Below are 27,773 nucleotides of genomic sequence, written 5' to 3'. Positions count from 1 at the left end.
AAACACAATGTAAATCAACATTGTCAGCTCCAATCTGGATCTATGGCAACAATCACAAAAATAGACCAGTCTTACTTATTCTGCTGTGATTCCTTAGAACCCTGTCATTGTTGGCGATGCTTTCCAATGTTTTGGAACAAAATTATTAAAAATAAATAAATAAAAAAAATTGTTTGTACTACATTGTGTTTTCCAAGTCTCGGGAATGAATACTGTTAAAGCTGTTGTGAGAATTTTACAATCCTAGGTATTCCAAAAATGTTTCTGTAGCCTTGAGGTTAGAGTTTTTAATTTTGCAAGGTTTCGTGGCTGCATCTAGTGGCAATACAGATAAACTGCAGCACCACGATGCTTCAGTTTGATTTTGCATAGATGCATAAAATATTGATGTATACACATCTATAAAAATCAATCTCCTAAGCGTGTCATCACCTATAGCTGCAATCATTCATATTGAGTTAATTCTAATTGTTTGAAAAATGGAGAGATTTACTTATAGCAAGTACCCCCAGTGATAGAAACATAGTGACATTTTTCTTCTGTGGCCGACTGGAGAAACAGAAATCATTTAACATGATTGTTTGAGTCCTAGTTGCAGAATCTACACGGTAGTGACTTCAGCTGTTTTAAAATAATTTAAGCACTAATTTAACCTATTTATAATCTTTTCTCTGAGTTGTTCAGAGTATCTGCATTTTCTGAAAAGGAAGAAGGTTATGGATTTTCTGGGCTTTAGAAATGAATGGATTATTAATTCGGCAGAACTTTCAGGCTAAGGAAGACCCAGGGTCATTTGGTTTCTAGTATAGTTGTTCACCGTAAGGAGCTAAAAATAAGGTTCTTAAGGTATAAATGCTCCCTTGCAGCTACATTCACTTGGTCTTGGTGGTAAACTTGATACAGTTCAGCGTTTCTGGTCTTTCTTTCTCTCTTTCTCTTCAAGTAATAACCAAATTAGATCTGCTTAGTGCCACTTGGCTGTTCTTTGCAAGTTGTGCCGTGTCAGTAATCATTAAGATTCTTCTGAAACATTGAAAAAATGGGCTTACAGACTCTCTTCAACTTGTCCAATTTGATAGTTTAATCTGTGAGGATAATGGAAGCTACCAAAAGACAGATATAGACAAAAACATATTTTGAACAACTTACCCAACTTAATCAAATATAAATTCTTAGGCAGAAACTGAAGAAGTATTCAGATAACATCTACAAAACATACCTCTGTGGTCGAGCTAGACGATTGGCTTGGGAGCCCTTTAAGTGTGGAGCTTTAAATATTTAAGTGCTAGTCAGAAAGCTGTTAGAAAACAGAGATAGCTGTTTCTTGATCAAACAGATTAAATTGTCTTTTGTGGTACTGTCATCATCTGCCCTGGTTTGTTTAATTAACAAAAGCAAGGTAAGAGGGGTAGCATCCAAACAGCTTTTTCTCATGCGTTTTTGAAGTGAAAATTTATGTGAAAGCCTGCTGAGATTTTTTCACTTTTAACTGTTTCTGGGGCAGAACTATTCTCATTTCTCCAGAGGGTGAACAGACGTCTTGTGTGAAGAATACTCAAACTAGTAAACACAGACAATCAGATGCAACCAGGTGAATAAAGTGCAGTGATAAATTTGCCATTTTGAGTTGCTTTGTCATTGGTGGCCTTTTCCCTTTTTAGTGAATTAATGATTTTTAAGTATTAGAAATCTTCACAAATAGTAGTGGGTGTTATTTTACTGCTGGCCCATTGATTTATATAGCTAATCAGTAGTAGTTTGTGATAATATAAATAATAAAGGGCATTTCTCACTACTATTTTTGTTTTGATCCTTACTGAGATAAACGAACTGTAACCAAGCCGGTATACAGAAGATCTTAAGGTTTGCACATGCAATGGCTTTCTGAACTCAACCTGTGTTTTTTCCTGCACCTGTACAGTAGCTTGAGCATGACACTTTTAGAGTGAGGAGGCCAAGCTCCTTACAGTCTGAAGTGCTTTATGCCACTACTGAGCTGCAGAACTGATTGTTCTTAGCTTTTTGCAGGATAAAGGCTTAAGAAAGGCCAACAGATTTCAGTGGAGCCTCAGCCTAGTTATAGGATTATGTATCTGCGACACAAAAGTTGCAGTGAAGCGTTTTCACTTAATAAAGAAAAAGGAGTGAGGAATGGAAGGAAAACAAAGAGCTGTAGGGATTGTTTCCCCAACATGTTTTGGTTGCTGCACAACAACTAAATCAGTTTGTTTTCTTCAGATGTGAATCTCCTGGGGAACCATAGCAGTGCTAACCCCTGTGGTGTACACTCTCACGTTATGTATTGTGGTCATGGCTCTATAGCCCACCCAGTCAGATAAAGGCTTCATTGACTTCCAATTTTCTTAATGCTGTCACTTCTGGAAATGTAGGCAGAGCAACAGGAAAGGAACTGTTCTTTGTAAACAATGCAGCAAAGTTTCTTGGTACCTTGCATGTTTATGGGGACCTTGAGTGACACAGGCAAGTCAGTGCTTATGTTGTTTTTATGTTGTTTTTGTATAATCTCATGTTCTTGGTTTTAATTTCAGGGCACGGAATACATTCTTGATGTTGAGAAGGAGGCAGGAGGTGCCACAGGAAAATAAATAAATAAATAAATAAAGAAGATGGCATAGCAAGCAGTAGGGACTCTAAACTCACGGAGTCCTGAGCGGCAGGACATAGAGCAAGGTGGAGGCAATAGGCGACAATGCAGAGGATCCAGAAGAGGAGCAGGTCCTTGGAATGTTGTTGGAGACAGGGCCATCAAATGATTCAGAATTACACCATATCTGCACTCTAAGAGTACAGCAAAATCTCAGTCTAGTTTAAAAAAAAATGTAATTGAATGTTCATAATTTGTAACACCGGAGAGATTTTTTCAGGTAAGATGTAATTTTTTTGCAGGGAACCTGTTCTCTTCTTGTGCTTTGTTTTAATAAAGCTTTTCTTTCCTGATTGTCTTTTCCTTTTTTTTTCTTACCAAGTGATTGAGCCTAGTTATTTCCCAGCTCAGGAAAGATTTTAATGGATTGCCTGAGATGACCAAAAGGGAATAATTGGAGGGCTCATAGATACTGATGTAAGAGATATTTCTATGGAAACCACATCCTGCATTATGGAAGAGAGATACCGCAACACACATTGGTATCAGAATGACAGCTGTAACCTTCCTTTCAGAGTGAACAATTGATGTTTCAATTGCTTTCATTTGAGCTTTTCTAGCAGAAAAATCTGCCTTAAACCCTGTGGTGGACAGGAGGTTATACAAACTCCATTAATGCAGAAAAAGTTTGGTACACAGAAGAGGGTGAGCTATCGGCCTTAAATTGCCTTTAAGTTCAGACACTGTGCTCATTCTGTGAGTGATTTTAGAGTATAGCACTTTGTATAGATTACATATTGCATGTTTTATTTCAGGTTGGATCTTTTCTATTTTTTATTTAATTAACATAGAAGTGTAATGGATTTCACCAGATTACTTGGGTCATGGCTTGATGAAGAAATCTTGTTCACCGAAAACTGATTCTGTATTAAATTCTTTTTAGTGAGAAATTTCTAATGCTTGAATATGGTATTAATAATTGAAAGTGAATTCTTAAGAATCAGATCTTTAGTTTTGTGGGGAATTCTTTGCAGAGATGAGCCCAGTGGTGAACAGCACTAGTGTCTTGAGGAACCTGAATAGACTTAGCAGCCTGAAATTCTTAAATGGATGTATTGGAAGAAGGAGAGGTAGCTATTTCTTTCCAGAAACAAATCCAATATTACCAGGAAGGCAGTTTTGTAGGCAGACATTATTGGTATACTATAGGGATATGTATTTTTCTTGCCTGTATTGCATAACTCCTCATATGTATCCCTGTCACCTTGGTTTTGTTTAAGGACCTTAGATACAACATAGCCTTTAATCAAACATCTGAGTAACTCCAGTTGTTCAGTAAACCAAGTTTCTGAGGCATATTGAAATCAAAAGCTGTGTTTGGAAACTACCAGTTTTTGTCAAGAAAGGTAAAACTCTGAAATGTGTGCCAGCCTTAGTCATGTTCCCATGGCTCTTTTGTCTCAAAGAGAATAAGAGAATACAGTTAGGACTAACTTCATCTTCAGGTTGATGGGCTACAGGTGGGCTACAGGCTGCAGGAGGGTACAAGCTTGCTCTTTATTCTTTCAGAAATGTGGGCTTATGGAACAATTACTCTGAATATTTATTTATTTATTTTTGTTGATGTTTGTGCTTTAATGTATCTGATTCATTTAGAAGCTTGGATCTTGACAGTCCAAAGACCTAAGAGGGTCTGAAGCAAAAATAGATGTAATATCTTCACTATCTTAAGGGAATGTAATAGAGAAAACACAAATATCTTTTTCTCCCAGTGAAAATTCTTTTATTGAAAAGAAATCTGTTTATTCAAGGGTAGAATGATTTCAAAGTACTGTGAAAGTGGCAGAGTTTTGAATGAGCATTCCAATTATTGGATTTAGATTTCCAAAATACTATATTTAAATTTGTGTCTTGACGTGATGGCATTCTTGCTTAGGAGACAAGAAGGTAAATGTCTGTGCATGAGAGGGATGGCAGCAGTTGTTCTTAGGGACATAAATGGGTCTGGCCTAGAAGTAAGATGTTAAACATGAGTATTAGTGTTAGCAGTGATCTGGGTGAGTGGGTGCCAACTGAATCAACGTTTGAATAGCTTTCAAAAACAAACAAACAAACAAAACCCCCAAACCAAAAGGCCACATGGATTTAAAGGCTAGAAATTTGTCTTCATCAATCTTGATGTTTTACATATTGTAAGCCAGACAGTTTCATGTGTGGTTGCTGTATCAAAAATGATTGGTTTTGGTTGAAACATAGCCCATTCTATAGAAAGATGATTTTGATTTGACAGTTTTGTTTCTCAGATGTTGGGCAATGGGAAATCCACCATGTTCCTTAGTAAGTTTTTCTAAAGTTTGATTGTGTTTATATGTGCACTCAATTTTCTAGACTGAATTCATTTTGTTTAGGTCACCCATAGTGGATTTTTCTCTTCTGTTTAATGCTGGCTCTGGTACTATCAGGATTCCTTCCATGAGGGGCTGGTAGATACCTTGTGATCTAGTCATTACATCAGTGAACAGCCCTGAGATGTTTGAATCTGTCTCTGTGAGGCAGATTTTCCAGACCTTGAATCATTCTTATCCTTTCAGAGAGATTTATTTTCTTATTCCTTTTAGAAGCTTTAACATCATCAGAGACCCATTTCCAGTTACAGTCACTCTGTCTCTTACAGGCTATCATTTCCCAACTGCTGAGACGTGGTTGTAAATAATTATGGCATTCTTAATGGTGAACATGCACTGTAAAACTTACATGATGCAGTGAAATTAAGAGGTATTTGTTTCAATGTTTCGTCTTTAATGTTCACAATGGCTGCGCTGTATTACATGAATGTTGAGGTGATGTAGCATCATCTTAATGTTGCCACGAGATGGCACTGTTAGATAGCTTACCGTTGTTGCCATGCCTTAGGTGTTTGAGGCAGTGCCCAAGATTTAAACACATTGCTGGTTGGCTTGACTTCTCCAGAGGAAGGTTTCTTGCTAAGAGAAAGAAGGATTAGGGTGCAGTAAAGCTTCTTTTGTGTTTGATACTCAATTTCATTGTATCTATGGAGTTTGTCTAGAGTAGGTCTAGAGGTAATGGTTTTCAAATAGTTGTGAAGCCAAGATGAAGTCACAGGGTAGCACCAAATGCAAATTGCACCCAGCTTGTGTCCATTCATGCTCATGTCTCACCAAGAAGCCTGGATAGGACTGTGCCATGTCATGGATTCTCAGCATTGGATAATTCTGTTTTTGTTGTTACATAGTTAATTTAGGCATCTCACTTTCTGCTTTTGACCCTTCTCTTTCTGATCTACACTTTGCTTCAGAGTACTATTGAGTACTGTCTTTGCTATTTTTTTTTGCATGTAATAACACCTGTCACATAATGTGCTGAGAATGTTCTCAGCATTAGAAAAGTAAAGATATTCTCTACTTGCCCTATAGGCTAAGTTTCTTCCTTTCCTGTTGTTTTCCGTCTTCCAAAGGAGAAAAGAGCATATTAAGAAAGAGGAAAATGTAGCTTAATTTTATTTCTTATTTGTTTATTTTTGAATTGGAATCATGTAGGTTTGTTCAAATCACATTTTTGTGTCCTGTAGATGAGGAAGGAGTGGGTGAGCAGAACAGTCTAAACTTCATTACCTAACTCTATCCTTTTTGCCATTAGCATATCAAGGATGTTGCAGAAAAAGATGAAATTAACATGTCCAAACAGAATTTCTGTTTTGTCAAACTTGTCACTCAACTGCATAAACAAAGAATATATAGAGATATATAGATACATACCCAGATATATCTAGTCGTTTAGTACTAACTCAGGCCTTCCTTTATGTATTTCTTGCCGCAGATAAGTATGCAATAAAATTTTAGGTACGCAGAAGAAAAAATTAGAAGTTTGTAATTAGCCTGCTTTTCAATTTGTTTCTTCTTGCTATCTGATTTGATGGTAAAGTCTCTGTTTAATCTTCTCTATTTGTCTTAGACTCTATCCTTGCTTTATTGAATTTTTGTGCCTTGAAGGATTTTATTTATTTATTTATTTACTTTAGTGGTGGTGATGGTTTTTTGAAGCAGTCTTTTTGGTTTTAATTTAAAATGGAGACTTCATTTTTAGAAGATCAGTAACCTCCATCTGGAAGGATTCTTTTCTCCCAGCCACTTGACACTTAGACAAAGTTGAACTTTTTTAAAAATTCTCATGGAGGAGATCAGAGGTTGCATTCACCATCATGAATACATTTGGGGATGTCGGTATTCATTCAACAGTATCTGATTTGTAAATTAATAGCTCAGCCTCTCTGCACTGTGGTATGTTAAAGGTCAGTGACCGTGAGTGGAGAAACACTTTGGGAGCTATTTGTGCTCTCTGGTAAACAGAGTGGCCATGGCTTAATGGCATTAGTTCCATGCTGCTTTTAGGAGATACAGATGTGCAACATACCTTCTGTCTTCCTATCTAGAACCAGTAATCCTCTCTTAGATTTGTGCAAGGAGGAGAGAAAAACAAGTCCTAAAAGGATTAGTTCAACTGACTAATTTTCTAAGTTGCTCGCTGCTTGGCATGTCCCTTTTTGATAACTATCTTAACTAAGATGCACTTTAGGTAAATGACATCCTCAAGCTGCACAGTATAAAAAAGCCTTCTGATTATCCCATCCTCTCCAGATCTTGGGGCTGGCTCAGTATTTTTTTTTATAGCTATTTCTCTCGTGCTGCATGCAGAGCCCATCTGCTGTAATGTGGACTGAAATGCTGCTTTTATCCTTGTTTGCGTAGAAGGTTGGTGGGTAAATCAATTGGAGTAAAAGACATATTGTCCCTCTTTGCTCTATGTCACTAGCACAAATGTCTTTCTTTTCAAGTGTCTCTTGGCAGAAGCCAAAGCCTTTGGCACAAGCCACCTCTGCTAGTTTGACCTCTTTTGTGCATCTGGAATGGATCACCTGTGAGAAGCACAGAACAAAACCAGCAAAATAGCAAGAGAAAAGGTCAAGAAGGGGTCTTGCTCCCTGTAGACATCAGAAGTTTCTGCGAGATGATATTTAGCCTGTCCTGCCTGAACGGTTAAGGCATCAAAGACATTAGAACTTCGATAGGTAATATCCTTGTGAGTTGTCAAATAGGTTGCAAAGCATGTTGCTCTGCCATGCTGGGGGTGGGAGGGAGGAATCTTACGTCTTTCTGCTCACTGAGGTATCTGAGACTGAGAGCTTCAGAGAGGCTTTGGCTTCCAACAGATGGATGTACCATGCTGTGCTCTGTCCTTGCCTGGCTTCTGACTTACAGGCCTTAGCTTAGAGTGAAGTCCAAAGAGGAACAGGACAGCTAGTTTCTACCAAAGACTGAGCTGACATCAGTTACAAGCAGTAGAAGTGCCTGATTTTTTGCTTCTGTATTTTTATTTTTGCCTGGTCACAGCCTTCTCTCAGATCAACCAGTCTCTTTGATGCAGCATAATTACAAGGACAGAGGTGATTCCCTGTCCCCTGCCATTTCAGCGATGGGATCTGAAGGGGAAGTAAGACATGCTGTGATAATTCACCTCTCAACTTAGCAAGGTCAGGACAAACATTCTTGCCTGTCTTAGCCAAGTGAAAAAGCCACTGTTGTTAAAAATCCAGGAGGCAGGCAGTATTCTGCTGCTCAGAACCCAGAAGTGCAGGGTAATACAACCCTGACAGCTTTGATGCTAGATTATTTGGTATATTTGTAGCTGTGGATTGATGTAATGCTGATCAGAAAGAATCATCTTTGCCAAATCCATTGTTGAACCCTTGCCCAGGACAATAAGCTCATATGGTGATGACATGAGCTGAGCTGTGTTCTTTATTGTTGTTATAGATTTTACATGGTCCCCTGGTTTCATCTGCAATTTTTCACGCACATGCGCAGTTCTGCCCTTCTCCTTTTGTATCCTGCCCAGGAGTAATGTGGAGCTTCAGACGAGTCTATTTTCCATCACAAAACCCTGCCAGAAACTGCAATTGACTCAAAACAACTTACCCAGGATTCTCTTTCTTTAAAAATAGATATGGACTGTAAATTTTGGTGTATAGTGGATTAGAAGAAAAAAATAATAACTGAACTCAGAACAGATTTCAGCTGATATAAAGACACATGGTATAATGCCATTCTGGCTGAAGTCTTCAAGGAACTCATGGAGGGTGAGGCTTTGTGTTGCTGCTTTCTGATGCTGACTTTCCTTGTATAGTCATATCAGTGTGCCTCAGACCTAGCTTTCTAGCCACAGCCTCTGAATAGTTTGAACCTCACTGTGTTCTGGTGGTGGATTATTCATGGGAGCCATCATCCTGCATGGCACTGCTGCTAAGGAGCAGTTTGAACCCAAGGATGCTCACACTAAAACTTAGTAACCAACTAACAGTACCACTTGTTGAGGAATACCATTTGAATGTGTGACTTTGGGTGCTGAAGAGCAAGCTTACTGTGAGCAAAAATCATCCAGGATATACTGAAGGCTTTATTTAATTCACTTAAAGCTTTCCAAATCGTTTGCAGAGGCACAGATGCACTTTAGGGAGATGATAGGTTAAGAGAATGAGAATGTTGACTTGGAGAATGTGTTGGTAGTGAACTGTAGCATCATTGTAGAAGTAAGTCTCTTTCTGCATCAAACTGTGGTATCAAGATTGCTAATTAGTGGTGTTTTTCTTCTTAGTGTAGCATAAGGTGTTCTAACCTGACCTACTGGTTCACAAGATAAAAGCTGCTAACCAGATTGGAGATCCGCTCTACTGGCTGATACAGGTCTTTGCTAAAAGTATGATATCCATGAACACAAATAGAAAGCACATCTAAGAATTATGTATCTGGGAGTTTAAAGGTGGTGGTAGTAGTGGAAAAAAAAGTCTGTGTTGCTTTGAGGTTATTTTAAAAACTGAAACTGAATAGGTCAATACCCCTTGAGCTTTTTGGTCTCTAATTCTCTTAATGGTATGGCAGAAATTGTTAATTATATTATTAAAAAAAAGCTGTGAAGACTGTATTAATGTAATGTGACCTTTGGATCAGTCAAGATCACATTTTTGTTATGATTAGAAGATTCCCTGTCCTGAAACAGTGATCTCATCTTCAGCTGAATGTGACAGATGGAGAGGAGATGTTATTGAGCCCAGGCAGTAGATGGCAGTATTGCATTTCATTCTGCATTGTGCTCAGCTGTAAAATGCTCACCTTAGGAAGAGGCCATAAACTTTTTCCCTCAGTTTCCATGAGCAGTTTTGCACTTAGAGCATATGAAAAATTCACGAAGAAAAATAATTAAAAATTACATCTTGAATCCATATTTCTAAGGTTACTCATGTCAGGTACTTGAGCACCCAAACTTCCCTTATCCTGCGTCAGCTCAGAAAACAGGCATTTATATGTTAGGGACCATCACCACTGTCTGTCTTATAGCAGGGATTTGTTGAGGCAGGGTATGTCCCCAGTAAGTAGCATCTCCCTCTTGGTTGCTGTGATTTTTCTAGCTTTTTTGGTGATTTTTCCATCTCTGATTGCATCAACAGAATGAAAGCTGTATCAGCTACTTTGGTTTAGATCATGATAAGGGAAATTCAGAAAGAAACCTAGCTAGCATGTCCTCCTTTGTACTTTAGTATTTGGACAGACCTTATAGCAGGGTGTGGAGGGAATAAGAGACAGTTTCCAAACAGCTAGAAATCAGGATAGTGTGTGTTACAGAGTCTTATGCACACTGACTGTGCTGAGCCTTAACGTGCTATGCTGCTGAGTAGGCGGACAAGGATTTGGGAATGAAAGTGACATCTGGGGTCAACAATTTATGAAAATTAAATACGTAGTGGCATCTCAAGGATCACATGCGTGTAGAGTGATATGCCTTCGTTGTCCTGTGGGCATATGCCATGCGTCTACACAGTTTTGTGAGGTAGCAAGGTAATTGCTTTAAAAATCCTTGCTATTCAGGATGTTGCAGGATGCTAGCAAACACACTAGGTGATGGGAAGCAGAGGGGTGCACCGGCTGGTGTTAAAGCTTCACTGCTGCTGACTTTTCTATAAATAACTGCTGTCTGCTGTAATTGGTCACATCACAGTCCGTGGTGATCTTTTATATTATTGCTGGCTGCTGGAAAACTCCCGGAGGCGTAAAATAGATACCAGGAAGATCCTGCGCCCAGCAGTGTGTTTCCCCAAGCGGCACAGCAGAGTAAAACAGAAATAGTGTTTACAGGGAGGTGATGAAGAATTTTCTGCAGCAGGAAGGATGAAAAAAAAGATTGTACCTCTGAAATGATAGCAGCATGCCACCTCTCATGCAGGATATTGCTGGGTCTTGTGGAAAGAAAAAATCTTCATAGGGTTTCTAGTGGTGTGCTGAATGGGTATTATTATTTGCCTCTGACTTACTTATGGGTATTTTTCAGCTCTCCATAAAATAACAGTGTCTTGCAGAAATTGAAAACTAGAGAAAAAGAATTAGGTGGTTGGCTTGTGTGAAATGCGTGTGGGTAAAATATGTGGTATTCTTCATCCTGAAGGGTCTGACCAATTCACAGACTAAGTGCTGAATGCTACGTTCCACCTCTGCTTAAATATGATCAGCTGTGGGGTGAAGCACAGCACTGATGTGAAGCTGCTCAGCATCAGGAACCAGTGTGTTTTGCTGAGGGGAGGCAGAATAGTGCTGGAGTTAGATGTTCAGGAGAGAATCTGAGTGGACAGGGTTGAGTTGCCAAGATTTGCTTGGTGTTGAGCATCTGAAAGCTTCACCATTTTGAGAAGTGAGAGCTGTAGTGAACCACTGTAGAACTACAGGGGCTTTAAGATCACTAGGTGAGTGTTGGTCACCCCCCCTTTACTTCCTCCTCTGTCTTAAGCTACCTTTGCCCTTTTTCAACACACAGTGCATCATGGTACACGCATTAGGGAATGCATGCTTCACTGGCCTAATAAGAACTTTGCTCATGTTGACAAGGAATTCATAAGAACTGAAATCTTTCCAGCATGACACAAGCTGGCACAGTGAACAGGACTGTGGGATGACCTGTCAACAGCATCTCAATTGACTTTTGCTGACTGATATCTCAAGATTAGGTGCTTTGGAGACCAGTTAATATACAAAAGGATTTCTGTGAGATTTTAGCTTCTGTCCTGAATACTCGCTATCAGTGGGAAGTCTCTGGTTCCAGCAGTGTGATTCCTTGTGATTTGGAATGAACACTGAAAGTGCGTGTAGCTTTGGGTCAGAAACATATTTTCCTTCAAAATATGCCAGGAAGGTGTCTATGTGACAGAAGTGGGGCAAAAAGTCCTCAGGGATGAGAACAGCAGGATGCTTTTTGTGGCCTCAGACAGCCCCGCCAAGTGGTTCATGGGGCCTGATTTGACAGCAGGCTATATTGCTTGCTGTAAAAAGGCAGGTACTGTATGAAAGCCGTTGCTTACTTATGAAGAAGTCTAGGCTATTCTGGCATGAATTTGCTCATCCAGAAGATAATTAACTTGCTATGATTGTGAAAGGTGTATAGTAGCAGTAGGACATAATCTGCTTAATGCTGTGAATTAACCAAAGCAGTGAAGTATCTGTCCCTTATGCAGTAGAGCACTCCAATAACATTTGGCTAGTCTGAGACTTACACCTTCATCCTCAGTGTTGGTTTATGGGGGTGAAGATGCCCAGAGCCATATTCAGACCACGTGAAGAAATGGTGAACTTTTCTTTGTCTCCTGGCTTCCTCTAGCCAGGATTCAGTAACTGTATAATAAGTGCTCTCACTTGTTTCTCGTGCTCATGAAGTTAAAAGTCAGCATTTATCTTAGGTGCTATTGTAAGGATCCTGCTTATGGCTCATGTGTATGAGCTGGTCTTAAAATATTGCATTGACAAGGTAATGGCTGATGATTTATAGCGATTGCACCTCAGACAGTGAAAACAAAACAAAGCAAAAAAAACCCAACAAGCTAGAAACGAACTGGGGAATAGTGAGCAACTGATAGAACGAACTGGAGAAACGGGAGGAAGAATTTTAGTAATATCTGAAAATCTGATGGAGAATGTCATATCTTTGCCTTCATTTGGAGATTGCATAAGAGGGAATTCAGCACTGAGACAGTAAAGATAGTCACCTGAGAGAAGGAGAGTTCTGGGAGTGTAAAATCCCAGCAAATCAGTGCTGCAGTCAAAGAAATGAGCACATCTGAAATAGCTCCTGAGACCCAGACGTTATCCAAAGTAACCAGTTTGTATTCCGTGAAGACAATGAAGAGACAAAGATTTACATTTGGAGAAGGCTGTGGTGTTCTGCAAACTGGTGAAAGAGAAAGCTCTTCTCACCATCTGTCTTTGAGGACTGTACACCAGAAGAGAGCTCCTCTGATCTTCTGATGTTTTCCATGCTGATTTGCACTACTCTGATGCCTTGCATAAACATGAAGGTAAGCTGGTGAGACACCTTCTGCCTCTTTTTCTTATTCAAGTAGTTCTTCTTCAGATGACTACTTCTCATTGTGAATAAATAATTTTGTGATGGATGGGAGCTTTAGCTCCTAGACTGCTGATGTAGAGTTTGATTTTTGTTTCACTGACAGTTATTGTTGTTCTTGTCTTCAGGTACCAGGAGAAGAAATGAGCATCCTCCTCTGACACCAGTTTTCACCATGACAGTAATTTGAGCAGAAACAGCTTTGCCTGCAAATAAATAAATAAATAAATAAATATTATATGAAAAGCTTCAGATGGAACTGCCATGTTCATTCTTGTTTCTAGAGCCCCCACAGGCCATGTCACATATGTGGGTCATGAGGTCTATCGATTATGTGTCAGACCCTTAGGTGTCAGTAATCAATAGCACTAACCTGCAGAAAATGCGGCAGAGATTTGTTAAACTAACTCCTTGCATTGTTCTCATTCTTGTATTCAAGTTTTCTGTGCCTCACTAAAACTAGCAGAATGCATACTGACAAAGGCAGGGGAGACAAAAGCATCATTTGGCTATCAACTCATTTACTGTCCATATTCATCTGATTTTACATGGCTCTGGGTGAGATGGCAGGATGAGGAGGGGCAAGACAGGAAAGGGTATTTCCGATTGAATGGCTTCTGAGAAGTAGAAATGAAAGTGATTGAGTTGGGAGGACCTAAACATTTTGACCCTGACAGCTTATTAATATTTAACAAGGTGCCAGATTTTTCTTTGACACTGGAAATTGTTGCGACTGCCTGTCTCCAGCAGACTGAGTCTGCTTTTGCAGTCCACCATATCTAATATACCTGCTTCCAGTATTGAATAGTCTTATTCACAAATGCTTTCCTTTATTTGCTCTTTCTGAGAATAAAGAAAGTAGTTTGGCAGATTAAGTTGTGTATTTTTTCATTCAAACTTCATATATCTTTGTGTTCTCGGTGGGTCACTGAGCAGACTGTGGTTTTCTTATGTTGACTGTGGATTTGAATCATTCCTTGAACAACTTTTAACAAAGCATTTTATTTATTTTTCCTTCTTAGTTTGCAGGTTATTTGTGAGCTGTTCACTGTGACAGTTACATCTTTTAAATGTAAGCAGCTGTGATGAGATAAATATAACAATTTGGAATTTGTATTTTTATTTGTAATAATGTAATACTCCAAGACTGTATATGAAATTGGGATCCTATTGGAGGTGGGAGAAAAGTATGCCATAAAGATAATGCAGCATCGAATGAGCAATACTCAATAGAGGAGATGAAGAGTGGGAGAAAGTAATATCTTTATGTATTATTTAGGTGGTCTGCATCCCCATTCTTTTGGTGCCTGTCTCCATCTCTGCATTATGTAGGTGGATTTGCTTCCTAATGCAGATGAGTAGACCTAAATGACTTTTCCAAGGTCACACAAAAAGTTTTTGGTAGGGTTGGATATTGAACTGCTTTATCAAATGACTCCGGTGTCTTGAGTATGTTAAAACCAACAAAATCTTTCCAATATCTGTAGGCTATCTGTACTTTCAGTTAAATCAATGAGAAACTCAGAATTCTTTAGGTAATGAGCTAGTTCTGTATTAAACTAACAGAGAGGATCTCTAGACTAAAAAGCTGTTGGGTTTGTAAGTTAGCAGTCAAAACCATGAATGAATTCTCAAAGCCATTCCAATGAATATTCTACAATATAGACATAAACTTTGAGATCCCTGAGTTTAAGTATTTAGGGTTTTAACTTTAACTTTTAACTTGTCAGTCTAGTTCAGTAATTTTTCCATTACAAGTCAAGACTGATTTCGAGGCACCTCTGTCTTTTTGTTGGCTTCAAGAGTAGTCCAGAACATCTTTAAAAATTTCAGATTATTTTCAGTGCTCCAGCTGTATTGTAAAATCTGATTCTAATAATTCATCTGTTCCCCTTGAGTTTACAGTGTGTATTTATGCCTTGCCATTGGGAAATCGGTTTCTACTGTGCATTTAGAAAATTTTAAAATGAAACCTGAAAATATTTTCACTCTCTTTACAATGTTTAAATTGCAAAGCACCCTGTTGCTGCCTTGAGCTTTTTGCATTGTGTAAAATCAGTCATTTCAGTGATAATCCACTTACAACTGTGCTCAATTATCCACTTGCACTGTGAGTTGCCAAGTATTTATCTAGTTGCAGAGAATAAAACCTATTTGGAAAAATTGAGTAAAAAGTGAATGCCAGGAGAGGTGAGGTTGGAGGGAAAGACTGCCAGGGAGAAGGAATGCTTAAAGGTGGGGGTTGAAAAAAAGATGGATATAAAGGTACATGGTAGATTCAGAAAAGACTTGAAAGAAAAAGCTCAAGAAGAGGAAATGGGAAAGCGGTATGGCTTAGTGGATGAGGTCTGGTCTAACAGATGGAGGAGAAGGAGATTTATGCCCAACTTTGCAAGTGAACTTGTGGGTGACTGTGGATTGTTTGTATCACCTCCATGTCCTCAGTTTCACCTTCTGTAAAATAAGTCCTGTGGTACCTACCCTCCCTCCGAGATGCGTGGATAGGAAATGCTAGACAAGAGCTTCTGTAACACTGGTTATTCTGATTTATTGTTTTTCCTTTGCTAAGCTAGCATTTAGCCAATGGCACTCTGCCCTTTCACTTGTAGGAGAACTAAAAATCTGAAGAAAGAAAAACACACTGCTCCTCAGCTCTCTTTCGGGAAAGGCGGGAGGCATTTAATTATTTAAGCATCTCCTTTTCATGTTGCTTCTGGTTTTTGAATCGTTATCATTATAGTTGTTAAGGCTATAGGCTCTACATAAATCATTTAAATAAATAATAAATAAGTCATATCATTAAGTAATACACTGATATTATTTATGGCTGTAGGGAGAAGGTAGGAATGCTGTGGATATGATTGTGTTTAAAATGGAAAGAAGCCTTTGTTAGACTCATCATTTTAAACCCCTCCTTTTGGAGTTAAAGCATTCGCTGTTGAACTGTCCTGGGAGGTGGGCATCCTCTGAAAGAATTAGCCACCAGCTGAGTGCCTCTGATGTGGCTATCCATGGGGCACGTTGTGTGTCCCAGTGCACGGCCCCTGCTGAGTACAGGTCTATCTCACAGACCTCTTGTTCCTCTCATTCTTGATTTGCTCTCAGAAAGGACCAAAGGTTTTGCATCAGGCAGCACTCAGCAGTGTGGTGTGTTGTGCTGTACTGGGCAGGCACTAGCATTGTCAGGCTTTGTAACTGCTCAGATCCTGCAGAGCATTGCCTCCAAGGCATTCCTTTGTGGAAGAGGATGAAGGCCTAATATTTACTGGGCTGCTCTGAGTATCTTGTATCCTAGTGTTGTCACTGAAATAATTTCTTGCTCAGTAAAAGCAGAACCAGTCATTTCAAGTCAGAATACGTATACCTGCAATATGTATTTGTAATTAAAGATAAGATGGTATCACTTCAATTTTTTTTAAAATGAAAACTCAACTTGGTTATGAAGATATTAGAGTTGGAGAATACTGTACTCCACTTTTACTTTTGCTCTGAACTTTTGTTTGTCTGATTATTTTTCCTTGGCTGAATTTTCCACACAATTTAAGTATTCAAAAGGAAAAAATCGTCTCAGCTAGTCCTGCTTCCTGTGGTTCATTATCACCAAGTAGTTGGGAACAGATCAGTTCTGTAATTTGTTGAAAATAAGCAAGACAATTATAGAAGAATTATCAGTGGGTGATGAGAAAAAGTATGATTTTATCAATAATTATGTCTCTATGCAGGGTGATAAGTGTCTTTACTGAAGTGCTGCTTATAAATGCTTAACTTCTTAAATCCAGATAAATCATGTACACCGTGGGACCTGCCCTGAACGTGGCAGCGCTGCCATGCTTGTGGCACATGGTGCATGTCTTCATGCCACATCAAAGAGTGTGAACCTGTGTGAAACCTTACATTACTTCATGTGCCATTGGACAGACACACATCCAATTAGCATCCTCACAAGGCTGTTCAGTTGCACAGATAAATTGTGTTTGGGTGTCTTTTTGGTTGGTGGGGGATGATAGCAGGGGAAAGAGCCAGACCAGAAGAGAGACATGGGCCCACACGGTCCTTAACCCCAAAAATCTCAACTGTTGGTGTGTCCAATACTGCAATTTACTTTTGCATCTTGGGACATTCTCTGGAAGCACTATTTTTTCTCTTCCTAGGAATGTAATGACTTTGTGTCAGAGGCTGGATTTTCATGGTATACATAGATTCAGAACGGGTTTGCATGTTGCCTCCACTTTCAAGAGAAACATGCACATGCTTTAACCCACATCAGACCCACACAATTTATATGCTGTACTTTAATGCCATGTGGCTCCTTGAGACCACATCATGCTGCTGTAACGAGTGTCCTGGATTCAGGGAAAGTGAGAAGCACAGGTACTAATTGCTAAGCAGGTAGATGGTTGTATGATCTGTAAGTCCCTTATCTCCCTTATCCCTAAGCACATATGCAGCATTCCTTTTTGAGGTGTTGTGCTCCACTTGTCCTGAATGTGTTACAGAGTTGAGGACACAGTAGGTGGTGCTTTGTTGTCAGCACTTCACTGAATTCATGGATGTTAATATTGTTTACAACTCATTTATTGTTGTACATGCCAATTCACATGATTTTTTTTTTTAAATAGCATTTCAGATTCACCAGCTCGAATTTTGAGAATAACTATCTTTGCAGGATTTACCTTTCCGTATATAACCGAGGGTTATAATTTTCCACTGATGAGTTCGGATCTTGAGGATACATAGATACGGTTTCCTGGCCTTTGCCTGCCTTTGAACCAGCTCGATGGACCTGGCTCCAGTGAGGTGGAAAAACTCTGAAGTTTCTTTTCCCTTGGGGCAGAATCCACCCAACTCATTGCCAGTGAGAAATACCACTAAGTCAGCATAACTAACATTTGGAAACTTACTGCTGTCCTTAGCTTTAGTGCAAATCCCCAGCTGGGACTTCAGCTTGCTGCACTTAAAGGCAGAGGTTGAGCGCAGTGAAGCAGTTAGTGCATTTAGCCTGCACTTTGTGATCACCTCACCCAGTCCCACCAATCATGGATGTAGCTTCCTTTCGCTTGCTCTAAATTGGTTTTAATTTTCTTTTAAATAATTCTTAAGTGTGACTTTTTCAGTGCAAGATTGGGAACTATGACTAATTATAAAATCATTACATGATTAAACTCAATTAACTTCAAATAACCCTTGAAATTTGCTTAATGTCAGCCCTTGGCCCTGCTTGAACCAATAAGTATTGCTCACCTTTTGTAATGGGTATGAAAAGAGGTGATTGCAGAGCATGATTGTTCAGAGCCAGCTGAGCCAGAGAGCAGCCTTACAGAGCGGGGTTAAACTGCTTCCAAACATTTGAATGCTGCCTCATCAAGATGGGGAACAGTCTTCTACCCCTAGCTGGGGTGTTTTTTTCCCTTTTTTTTTTTCTCAAGTAAGAAAGCCTTGAACATTCTCTTCAGCCTAACATTCAATCATCCCAATCTGCTCTGGGTTTGTGAGGGTTAAACCTCACAAAACTACCAAGGCATGGGAAAGTAATGTCATCTCTCTTTAGGCAAGGGATACCAAAGCTTAGATGAGTGAAGGGATAAGAATCAGAGCAGGAACAAAATCCTGAGAGCTATATATTTTTACTAAAGCTGGTTGTCGCAAAATGCTGGAAGTTTCGTACAGCCATATGAGAGGAAGGTTCTTCTTTCTCAATTTTTGGGCACATCTGGTTGTTGTGGGTCTTTTTCATTTTTTACTTTTTCTTTATGAAGCCATCTCTGGTTCCAGTCTGTCTTCCAGCTAGAGCCTGACAACAGACCTGGCAAAAGCATGCAGAAGAATCCCAGCAGCTATAATTCTGTGTTCAGTTCCCGTGAGGACAGAAGGGGATGTCATTATTGCTACTGTTCCTGGCAGTCTGCTCTGACTGAGAAACTGGAGCGGACAGTAGCATTGTTTGCACTGGAGGTAGACAGTAGATGATGGATAGAATTTTTCCAGTAGGTAATTAGATGGGCATGGTAACTAGACAATCATAAAGATGCCTGATGATCTATTAAAAGGTGTTCCATGTATGCTGCACTGGCCATGAAATATTCTCAGTGTCTTACTGACTTATAGTTCACCTCCATTAAAAATCCTAGCTTTCTTGAAAAGTCTTGCCTGAGGCACATTTTTTTTTTGTCTGTTTATGATGAATGTGAGCAGATCATCAGTGTTGACTAATTAACAGTCTCTTTTTTTCTTTGGATTGCTGAAGCTCATATAGTTTTATAGACTCTTGAAGGGCATCATATGAGGTCTCAACCCACCTATTAAACAATAGAAGTAGTGAGAGAGAGAATGTAAACACTTGTCTCTAAACATGAGCATTTATATCCCCAGCTCACTATTTGAATCTGGTTTTGTGACTGAGAGTGCCCTAGGGTCATCACTGAGCAGCTTGTTCGACTGTGACTTCTGAATGATGAATGCCCCCACTTAAATTACAGTTCACTATCCCATGACAAAAATCACCACTATTATTGACTTCCGCAGGGCAGCAAGGGGTGACTGGACCATGGTGGAGGGCTTCACTTGATACAACACTATGCTTTCCCTGATGGTAAATGGAAATTTGACAACACTCTGTCCTGTAGGACATGTGGTAGGGAAGTTTGTCTCACCACTTGCCATTCTGTCACTTCACTACAGACAGTTTTCCTGCTAGTCAGATTAACTAGGGTCAGAAGCTGAATACTTGGATATTTGACCTCTGAATGAACCTCACTAAAAGAAAGACAAGAAATGTGTTCTACAGTGCTTTCTCCAGTACTTGAGGGTGGATCTGAACATCAAAGGATGGGTATTTCAGAAGGACAGAGACTCAGTTGTGTTGTTGAAATCAGAAGAGTGTATAAATTCCCCTCATCTTACCGGGGGGAAAAATCTCCCACGAGTCTAAAGCTGTTTGTATTGTGTTGCTATGACAAGTCCTCATAAGAAGTTTAAAGAAAAAAATTAAGGATCCAAGATGTTAATGATGTGAACAGGCCATTATGTTTGAACACTTGCATTGAAATAGTTTCTTTACTGGAATTAGTTTGGGCAGTGCCTGTCTCTCTGTTCAGATGTGTTCATCTTTTGCATACTGGGAACAAAGTGGAAGTCCTCTCTTACACCCAGAAAGGAGCATGTGTAGCAGAAACAGCAATTTTGACATGCAGTACAATTTTGGGCTGTTCTGAAGTATGTTGCAGATAGAATAGAGCTGAGATAAATGTTTGGCAGCAATTTCTTCCCAGCAGCCTGTAGACCTCCTGCACTGGTCAATCAGGAGCCAGTTGGAATGGTAATACCTCCCTGCTGTCCCTTGACAGATTGATTTTGACCCTTAACTTCCACTTCCACCTGCTAATTACTTGATCATGTTCTCTCCTAATGCCCTTTCCACCTGTCACTGGCCTGATTTTGTCATTCTCACGTTCTGCTGCTACTCTCTCCACCTTTGGGCTATTTGTTCTTAAAACCTTCTCCTCCTTGCTGCTTTCCTCCTCCTGCTACTCATCTCAGAGATCATCGTTAATATCCAGAATATTTAAGGTGGCTGGTCTCTAATGCTTACTTATTGGTGGGGCTGGGGAGAGGGCGTGAAAATTGGGGGTTTGTCTTTTAATTAATGCTTTGTTGGTGCTGGCTTGACCTTTAATCTGGTGCCTGGCTCTTGTTTGCTTGCTGATGGTTTTTACAGAACAGTCCCTTGTAAATAGACATGGAAAGAGCAGGAGAGTAACTGGAGATTGTGCATTGTACACCACTGTTTTTTTCATGGGAGCCTATTAAAGGCAGTTTTCAGTTCATCTATCCATCTCTTTGTCAATTTGCCTTCTGTGTCCATCCACTTGTGCATTTATTTAGTGGTAATATTAACTACTGTATCATCCTCTTGGATTGTAACATTGTGTTCAGAATAAAGCCAGAGATGCAAAGTGCGCTGAACCCATTATAAAAAATAAAAGGGCTTTCCTTGATTGCATTTAGCTCAATAAACACAGTTTGTCAGAGATGTCTTTATCTCCTTACATTTAAGCGATTAAATGTTGGCAAAAATAGCTTCAGAAATAAAACATGAAGAGAGCTTCTGGCAAAGCCCTGTCCAGTTTAATTCATACATTAAATATTTGCTAGTAGGGTCAAAAGCTGAATGCTTAGATATTTTGCCCTTTGAATGAACCTAGCTAAAATAAAGACAAGGAAATCAGTTCTGCAGAAGCTGTCTCCAGAATACTGGGATCAATTTAAACATCAAAGGATGAGCAGATCATACAGATGGACAGCCATATTATTCTGCACAATTAATACTTAGAGAGGTGTTTCCTGCATTCCAAATCTTGTACTGGGAAGATAATATTAACATTTCAGAGTTTTAATTATGTAAAAGACAGTCCTTGATCCTTAGCTCCTGAAAAACAGAATGGTTGATTTTGCATTAATGAATGTAGAAAACATCCCCCAGCCTGAATCTCTGCAATCTTTTTTATGGTGAAATTAGCATTTATATTTCTAAAGGTAATTTTTAGACAAGACAATAAATAAATGATATGCTGGTAACCTCCAGATGGATGAAGTGCCGCTCGCCCAGTGTTTACAATGCCAATTGGCCAATTGCATAATGGCCAGCTCTGCTGAGCAGGGCAGGGTCTGCCCTGGCCTTACGTCCACTATGAGGATCTAAATCTCACTGCCAGGTTCAGAATGCACTAGCACTGTTCTAGGAGGGTTTGTCCAAATGGGATCTTTCACATTTGGGATTTGAGTTCTTTGAGGTGCTGAGAAGAAGGGAGAGAGCAACAGCCAATTGCTGTCAGCAGCTTGAGCTGAAATTTGCCCCATGTCTGCTCTGAGTCTGGACACCTCTGCTAGGCTCCGAGTCACCCTTGTGTGTCAGGTCTCAGTAATGGGATTTTTCAGGGTTCATTATCTCTGCATTTGCTTTATTTTAATAAGATCCTGAGTAAGCTCTCAGGTTTGAGGTGAATGTTTTTCATATTTCAGGAGCATCGCTTTCATGTCGAGATGTTCTGATGGATACTAAAACTTCACATCTAACTGTAGCTTTCTTTAGGCACCTGAATAAGCGTCCTTATTTTTGTTAAGAGCTCCCATGTTCTCAAAGACCATAGCACTGCCTTTTAAGTTCCTCAACTAAAATATCAGTCCTGTGAAAATCTTAGCCGTGATTATTTTCTCACTGTGTTTCCAAAATTAGATCATTGTTTATTTTTAATAGAGGACTGCATTACATGATACAGATTACACTATAGCGTTTAATTTTGGATCATAAGTGGTATTAAGAATGGATTAAAATAAGTAAAATGAATCCCAAGGTGCTGATGTTTGTCCACTGAATAAAAAGCAGATTTTGCCATTTACTTCCATTGGCTCTATCAGATAAATTCTGCATCGTGATGGAAGTACACGGTGTTTGCTTAGTTTTGGCTCATGTGATAGTCAGTGGAGTGACTTGACTTCAGAAGCAAAGCATTGCCTTGCTGTACATAATTAACATTACAGTGTGGTAGGTTCTGCATATGAAAATCCAAGCTATTGTAAATTGTGGTTTCCTTGCCAACCATATCTCAGCTCTCGCACTTCTGTAGTTGTCTCTGTGATGCTTTGTGCAGTATTAATACCACTCACCTAATACTGGAGCTGAGTGGATCTGCAAAATCTAGCTATTATTCTTTCAGATTAAAATATATTAATATGAAAACAAAAATAACATTTAAGATGTTGCATTTCCCAAGTAATTCTCTTCTGGAATCCTTCTAGTAAACGGACTTGACATTGGGAAAGTTTCAAAAAGCTTTTTTTTTTGGCAATTGTTTGTGGCTAATGAATTTGCATTCGTAAACATAAGAATGTTTTGTCTGAATTACAATTAAAGCATTAGAAGTGACTGTTCTGCTAAACTATAGGTCATGTAGCTTGAATTTGGTGTTTTGAATATTTCGCACTCGGAGTAAACTGTTTGCCAGCTAATTACAAACCAAGACTTATACCCCATGTTTCAGGTATAAGCAAGATCTTGGCACTGCTCTTTTCTTGTTTGAAGAATCATTTGCATTGCTCGTTTCCGTGTGATTTTGATCTGATGTATAGATCAGAAGGATATAAATCTTTTTTTTTTCTTAATCAAGGTTCATTTGTGCATGGAAGCCCTCTGTGATCCAGCTTGTGCTGTTCTTGCATGATCTCCAAGCATGCAAATGAAAGGCATACCTAGGAATTGGTTGAATGTGACAGTCTCCGTCCCTTATAGTAGCATGGCACTTCATCAGGAGTATAGTTCAATTACATCTTAAAGCCTGAGGAAAGAGAGCAGGAGCTGGCACCACACAATTCACAGTAGGAACTGCTGTGTTTTGCTTCCAAATCTGTGTACTGCTATACACAAAATGTAATCAGTCCAGAACCACAACAGCTGTGATTTGGCTTTGGTATCTTCACTGACGTTCATCTAGCTAAGCACTCTCTCAGTACTTGCCTTCATGATCTCCTTAGCGTTTACAGCTGGGCTAACTGCAGAATGCAAGGTGTGATTTGATGCAATGCCCTTAATGTCAATAACAGGATGTTGTTCTGTTTTCCTTCCCTGTTCTTTTTGTTCCTTCACAAACTTAGTAAGATTGGGGTTTTGGCAAGCGTCTGAAGCCTCATTAGTTCCTGTACTGCAGTGCAACACTTAGCCATGTGGGTACAAAGTAGAGGACTGTGTTGTCCTGTGAGCTCAGGGACAAGCAGGAAGAGTTTGGAATGCCCTAAGCTGGTCCTGCTCCTGGAGGTAATGCATTGTCAAAGTACGGCCTAATTTTCTTACCTAGAGTGTGTATAAAGAGGGATTGGCATCAGGAATAGGCCATTAAGCAATTGAAACTCTAATAGAAAAACATAACCTTATCACAGATTTAAAAAAAAAAAACCCTCAGAAAATAGCTCAAATATAAGGTTAATTGGAGCCAGAAATGTCAAACTAATGTAGCAATTTACCCTGGGAGACTGCCCTGGCCTTTGAGTATAGCAGTAGTACAGACTACTGAGTAGGATAGTGGAGAAATATAATAGGATTTTATGTAGTCCCCTGTCATATTAAACGTTCTTTGCAATTAATTTCTTGTTGCAATGTTATTTTCAATGACCTATTTTTTTTGACCTCCTACAATCTTTAAGCTACCAAAGTAGGGCATAAGGGAATTCACGTTTCTTAAAAAATATATTTTTTTTCACTTAAACAGCTATCGATATACATATTGCAGTGTAGACTGATATTAACTCAGAGTGGTTTAAAAATGCCATTGATTCATTCTAGAATAGCCTTAAGTCTATGAGCTGTACTGATCCATTCAGGAAAAAATGCAGTCTTTGAATGGTTCGCTTAGAAACAAGTGGGAGTTCTCTTGGACTGAGAGTCTGAGGATGCCTACCCTGTTGATGAATCATGATAGGTGGTCCTCCTTGTGTTTCTGGCTTCTGGCTTTTTCTGTTAGCTGGACATCAGTCTAAAACAGCTTAGTACTGTGACCTGGCCCGATTAATCAAAGACTGCCGGGCTTGAAATTAATGATAAATTCCCAAAGTTGTGGAATAGCCAGGGGATCCTGCTCGATTCCGACTGTTCTGACTTCCACTGAATCCCTTCCATATTAGCTGGATAAAACATCCATTCTCATTTTTAAGCAAATGTTAATGAAGTGGTTTGTTCTTATTTTTATACACACACTTCTGTAGTAAACTATGGAATTTATGTTTCTCAGGAGGCCTTATGTTCCCTGACAACATCTCTCTGTCTGAAGATGCAAGTGGGTGAGATGGTCAAATCCCCAAATACCATGATCATTCCAGGGCAGTATGAGACCTCCATCACAGAGGCAGGGAGGTATGTCTGATAGAAACAGTGCAGGTGGTTTGGGAGGGAATAGATAATCTCTACAGGTCCCTTTCACTCCTGTTTTTCTATTATTCTAAAAGATGTAAAGTGCTGCATGGTGATAATATACCTCATGCTCATGTTTGCAGTTAAGGAGACCAGTTAGAAGGAGAGACAACAGTAGAGGCGACAAAACTTTCCGATCTTGAATAAGGACTCTTAACATAAACCCAAGTGTTTTCCAAGCAAGTGTCCTTAACGTTTTTCCCCGTTGTAGTAAGGATTTTTTGTTTTTTAAGTAGAACTGGAACCAAATATCATTGAATCAAAGAAGTCTGCATTAATCAAAGTACATCAAAGAGGTTCCTCATCAGTTGCCTGGAGCAACAGAATCTACAGTGTATCATCTTTCTTACTCATGCTAAGCTGGAGGAATTGAGAGGAAAGAATTTTGTCTGTTTGCTCTCAAATGAACACAGAAATAGTATTTTCAAAGTTTCTTTAATGGTTCAGTGCATTGGTCTGTTTAGCCACTGCAATTTCTGAGTTCCAGACTTAGATTGCCCAGAAATGTTTTTCATAAAAAAAATTAGTCAAATCAACCTTTAAATACATGGTGGATTTCCCCTCTTGGCCAAGTTACAGACTTGCTTCCTACTCTCTTTCTAGGACATGAAAATGGTGCCCTGCAGCCCCTCATTGCCTCCCTACAGTCAGATTATATTCCTAGCATATAGAAAGAGGAGGCCGGTCAGCAGAACCAATAAACAGAATTCCCTGTTTAAGTAAGGAACACTGCCCTCAGATCAATATTTTCTGGTGTTCCCCAATACAGAAATTAGGGGTACTTACATTTACTGTCTATTCCTAGAAAATCAATTTGTTATCTAAAACCTGTGAACGCTCAGTGTAACCAAGTGATTACTCAGGCGTAGAACGTCCTGAAGTTTAAATCTTAGCTGGATTGATTCTTACACAATTCTTCTTTACCAACTTGCTTGAGCAGTTGATCAAACGCTCACCAGCAAAATCTCTTTGTCCATCCTGGGGAGTTGCAGGGCAGCACTGGTAGATACTCAGAATTTCATGTTGATTGCCTCTGCCAAAAATAAAAATCCAGCAACACACAAGCATAGCAATCAACCTGCAGTAACACTGAGGTTGGAGCTGTGTTTTTATGGTTTTCTAGGTCACATGTTCTACACCTCCTTCCTAATGAGTCCCAGAGCATTTGGCAGAATGTGTACCCATGGGCTGAGTCCCCTTCCCCAGCGCAGGGATGGAACGTGTTGGCAATTCAGCTCAAGCAACACTTCAGTCTGGTTGTTAAAACAGGAAGTGAAGAACAGGAGTTCTCCAACTGAAACTGCAGGGGGAATTTTAGTGCGGTAGAATTTAATTATCCCAACTGGAATAAGGCCAAGATCCAGGAGTTTATAATACTCTCTGCTCTTGCAAAAAAAATGCCATAGGATCTTTAAGGATCACTAGTGGTCAGTGGGCTTCACATCACATCTCAGAGATATTAATCAGAAGTGTTGATAGTTAAGTATTTCATAACACAAATATATTTGGATGGCCACTGGCTGTAGCATTCAGGTTCATGAAGGAATTAAACAGCTATGGAGGAGATACTAATCTTAATAAAGACTATCCCATTAAAATCAGCTGACATGCAATGGGTGAATAACAAATGAGATGTACGTTGAAGGACCCATAAGGTGATATTTCGGTGTACTAGATCACCAGTCATCTTTGGTGACCATCAGCATCACATAGTTTGGAGGGAAGGAACAGAAAAGGTTAACAGCATCCTTTGTATAATAGGGTCAACTCCTGTGGAGATCTGTGATGAATTTACCCTGATTTCTGTAAAAGTGGAAGCCAAGTGCAAATGAATTGGGAAATGGGTGTAAGTGGCGGTATTACATTGTGTTAATTAGCCTGGCGTTGATGAACTCTACAAAGCCTGGGAACTTCCACAGCAGGAAAGAGAGCACATCACAGAGAATCCCTTTCGTCATGACTGACTTGTGCCATGGGACATCAATTAAAAACCAGACCAGGCCACTTTTAATCGCTTTAATGAGAAATTAGGTTTTTTTTTTTTTTAAATCTTTGTTGAACTGTCTGTCTACTTTTCTACAGTACATCTCATCATGAAGGTAGATGAGGTGCTAATTACTTGTCTTGGCTGCTTTTCAGAGCACAAGGTTTGTTATTCTATACTGCGCCTGTCGTCATAGGCTCTGATATTTGGGATCAGTGGGCATTACTGTACTACCAACTGTAATAAAGAGTAGAAGGCCAATGATCCTGTATGTCTATTGTTAAAATGAAGAAAGACTTGCACAGTTCTCCCTATTGATACATCCCAGTACAATGGTACTTACACCATAACAGTATTATCTCAGGGAACATAAGTCTGCTACAGGATATTGCCACTTTAACCACCTGAACTGCCTTTTAGTTCCAGTTTCAATTCGGTGTCAAAAATATTACCCCGTTTAAGATTAATTTGTGACAAAATGTCATATTAATACAGCTATATTTCCCACGGGATAGATATGGCCTTTTGAAGAGCAGCCATGGCAGAGTGCTATATAGGACTATAGAGAATTATCAACAGGCTTTTTCTTTAGCAAATGTCATGTTACCAGAAGAATGGTGCAGTTTGCAGTTAAGTGTAGTGTACGGACTGTTCTATTATGAGAGTGAGGTTATGATATTTTCTCCCTATTAATCCATATCTCATCTCTAATTATATTAGCGCCTCTCAGTGACACCTGATTAAGAATCTGAGGAGGAAACTGTCAGTTACCC

At 39.4% G+C, this 27,773-nt stretch overlaps 1 protein-coding gene across 12 annotated transcripts in view; it reads left to right on the top strand.

The window, feature by feature from the left end:
• FAM169B (family with sequence similarity 169 member B) overlaps nucleotides 1-27,773 on the top strand; it is a 266,727-nt gene that overhangs the window by 41,977 nt on the left and 196,977 nt on the right. For 4 of the 12 annotated variants that reach the window (XM_040706470.1, XM_015292268.4, XM_413882.7 and 1 more), the window contains one exon: nucleotides 2,550-2,958. The exons of the other annotated variants lie outside the window; for them this stretch is intronic. In XM_040706470.1, coding sequence (XP_040562404.1) covers nucleotides 2,550-2,569 — 20 coding nt within the window. In that variant the 3' untranslated portion in view covers nucleotides 2,570-2,958. Of the gene's footprint in view, nucleotides 1-2,549; nucleotides 2,959-27,773 lie in introns of those variants that run through there. 12 annotated transcript variants of the gene reach the window in all.

Source organism: Gallus gallus, chromosome 10, assembly GCF_016699485.2.
Source record: "Gallus gallus isolate bGalGal1 chromosome 10, bGalGal1.mat.broiler.GRCg7b, whole genome shotgun sequence".
Taxonomy (NCBI): Eukaryota; Metazoa; Chordata; class Aves; order Galliformes; family Phasianidae; genus Gallus; species Gallus gallus.
The sequence above is the reverse complement of the archived record's forward strand: the minus strand, read 5'-3'. Positions and strand labels throughout refer to the sequence as shown.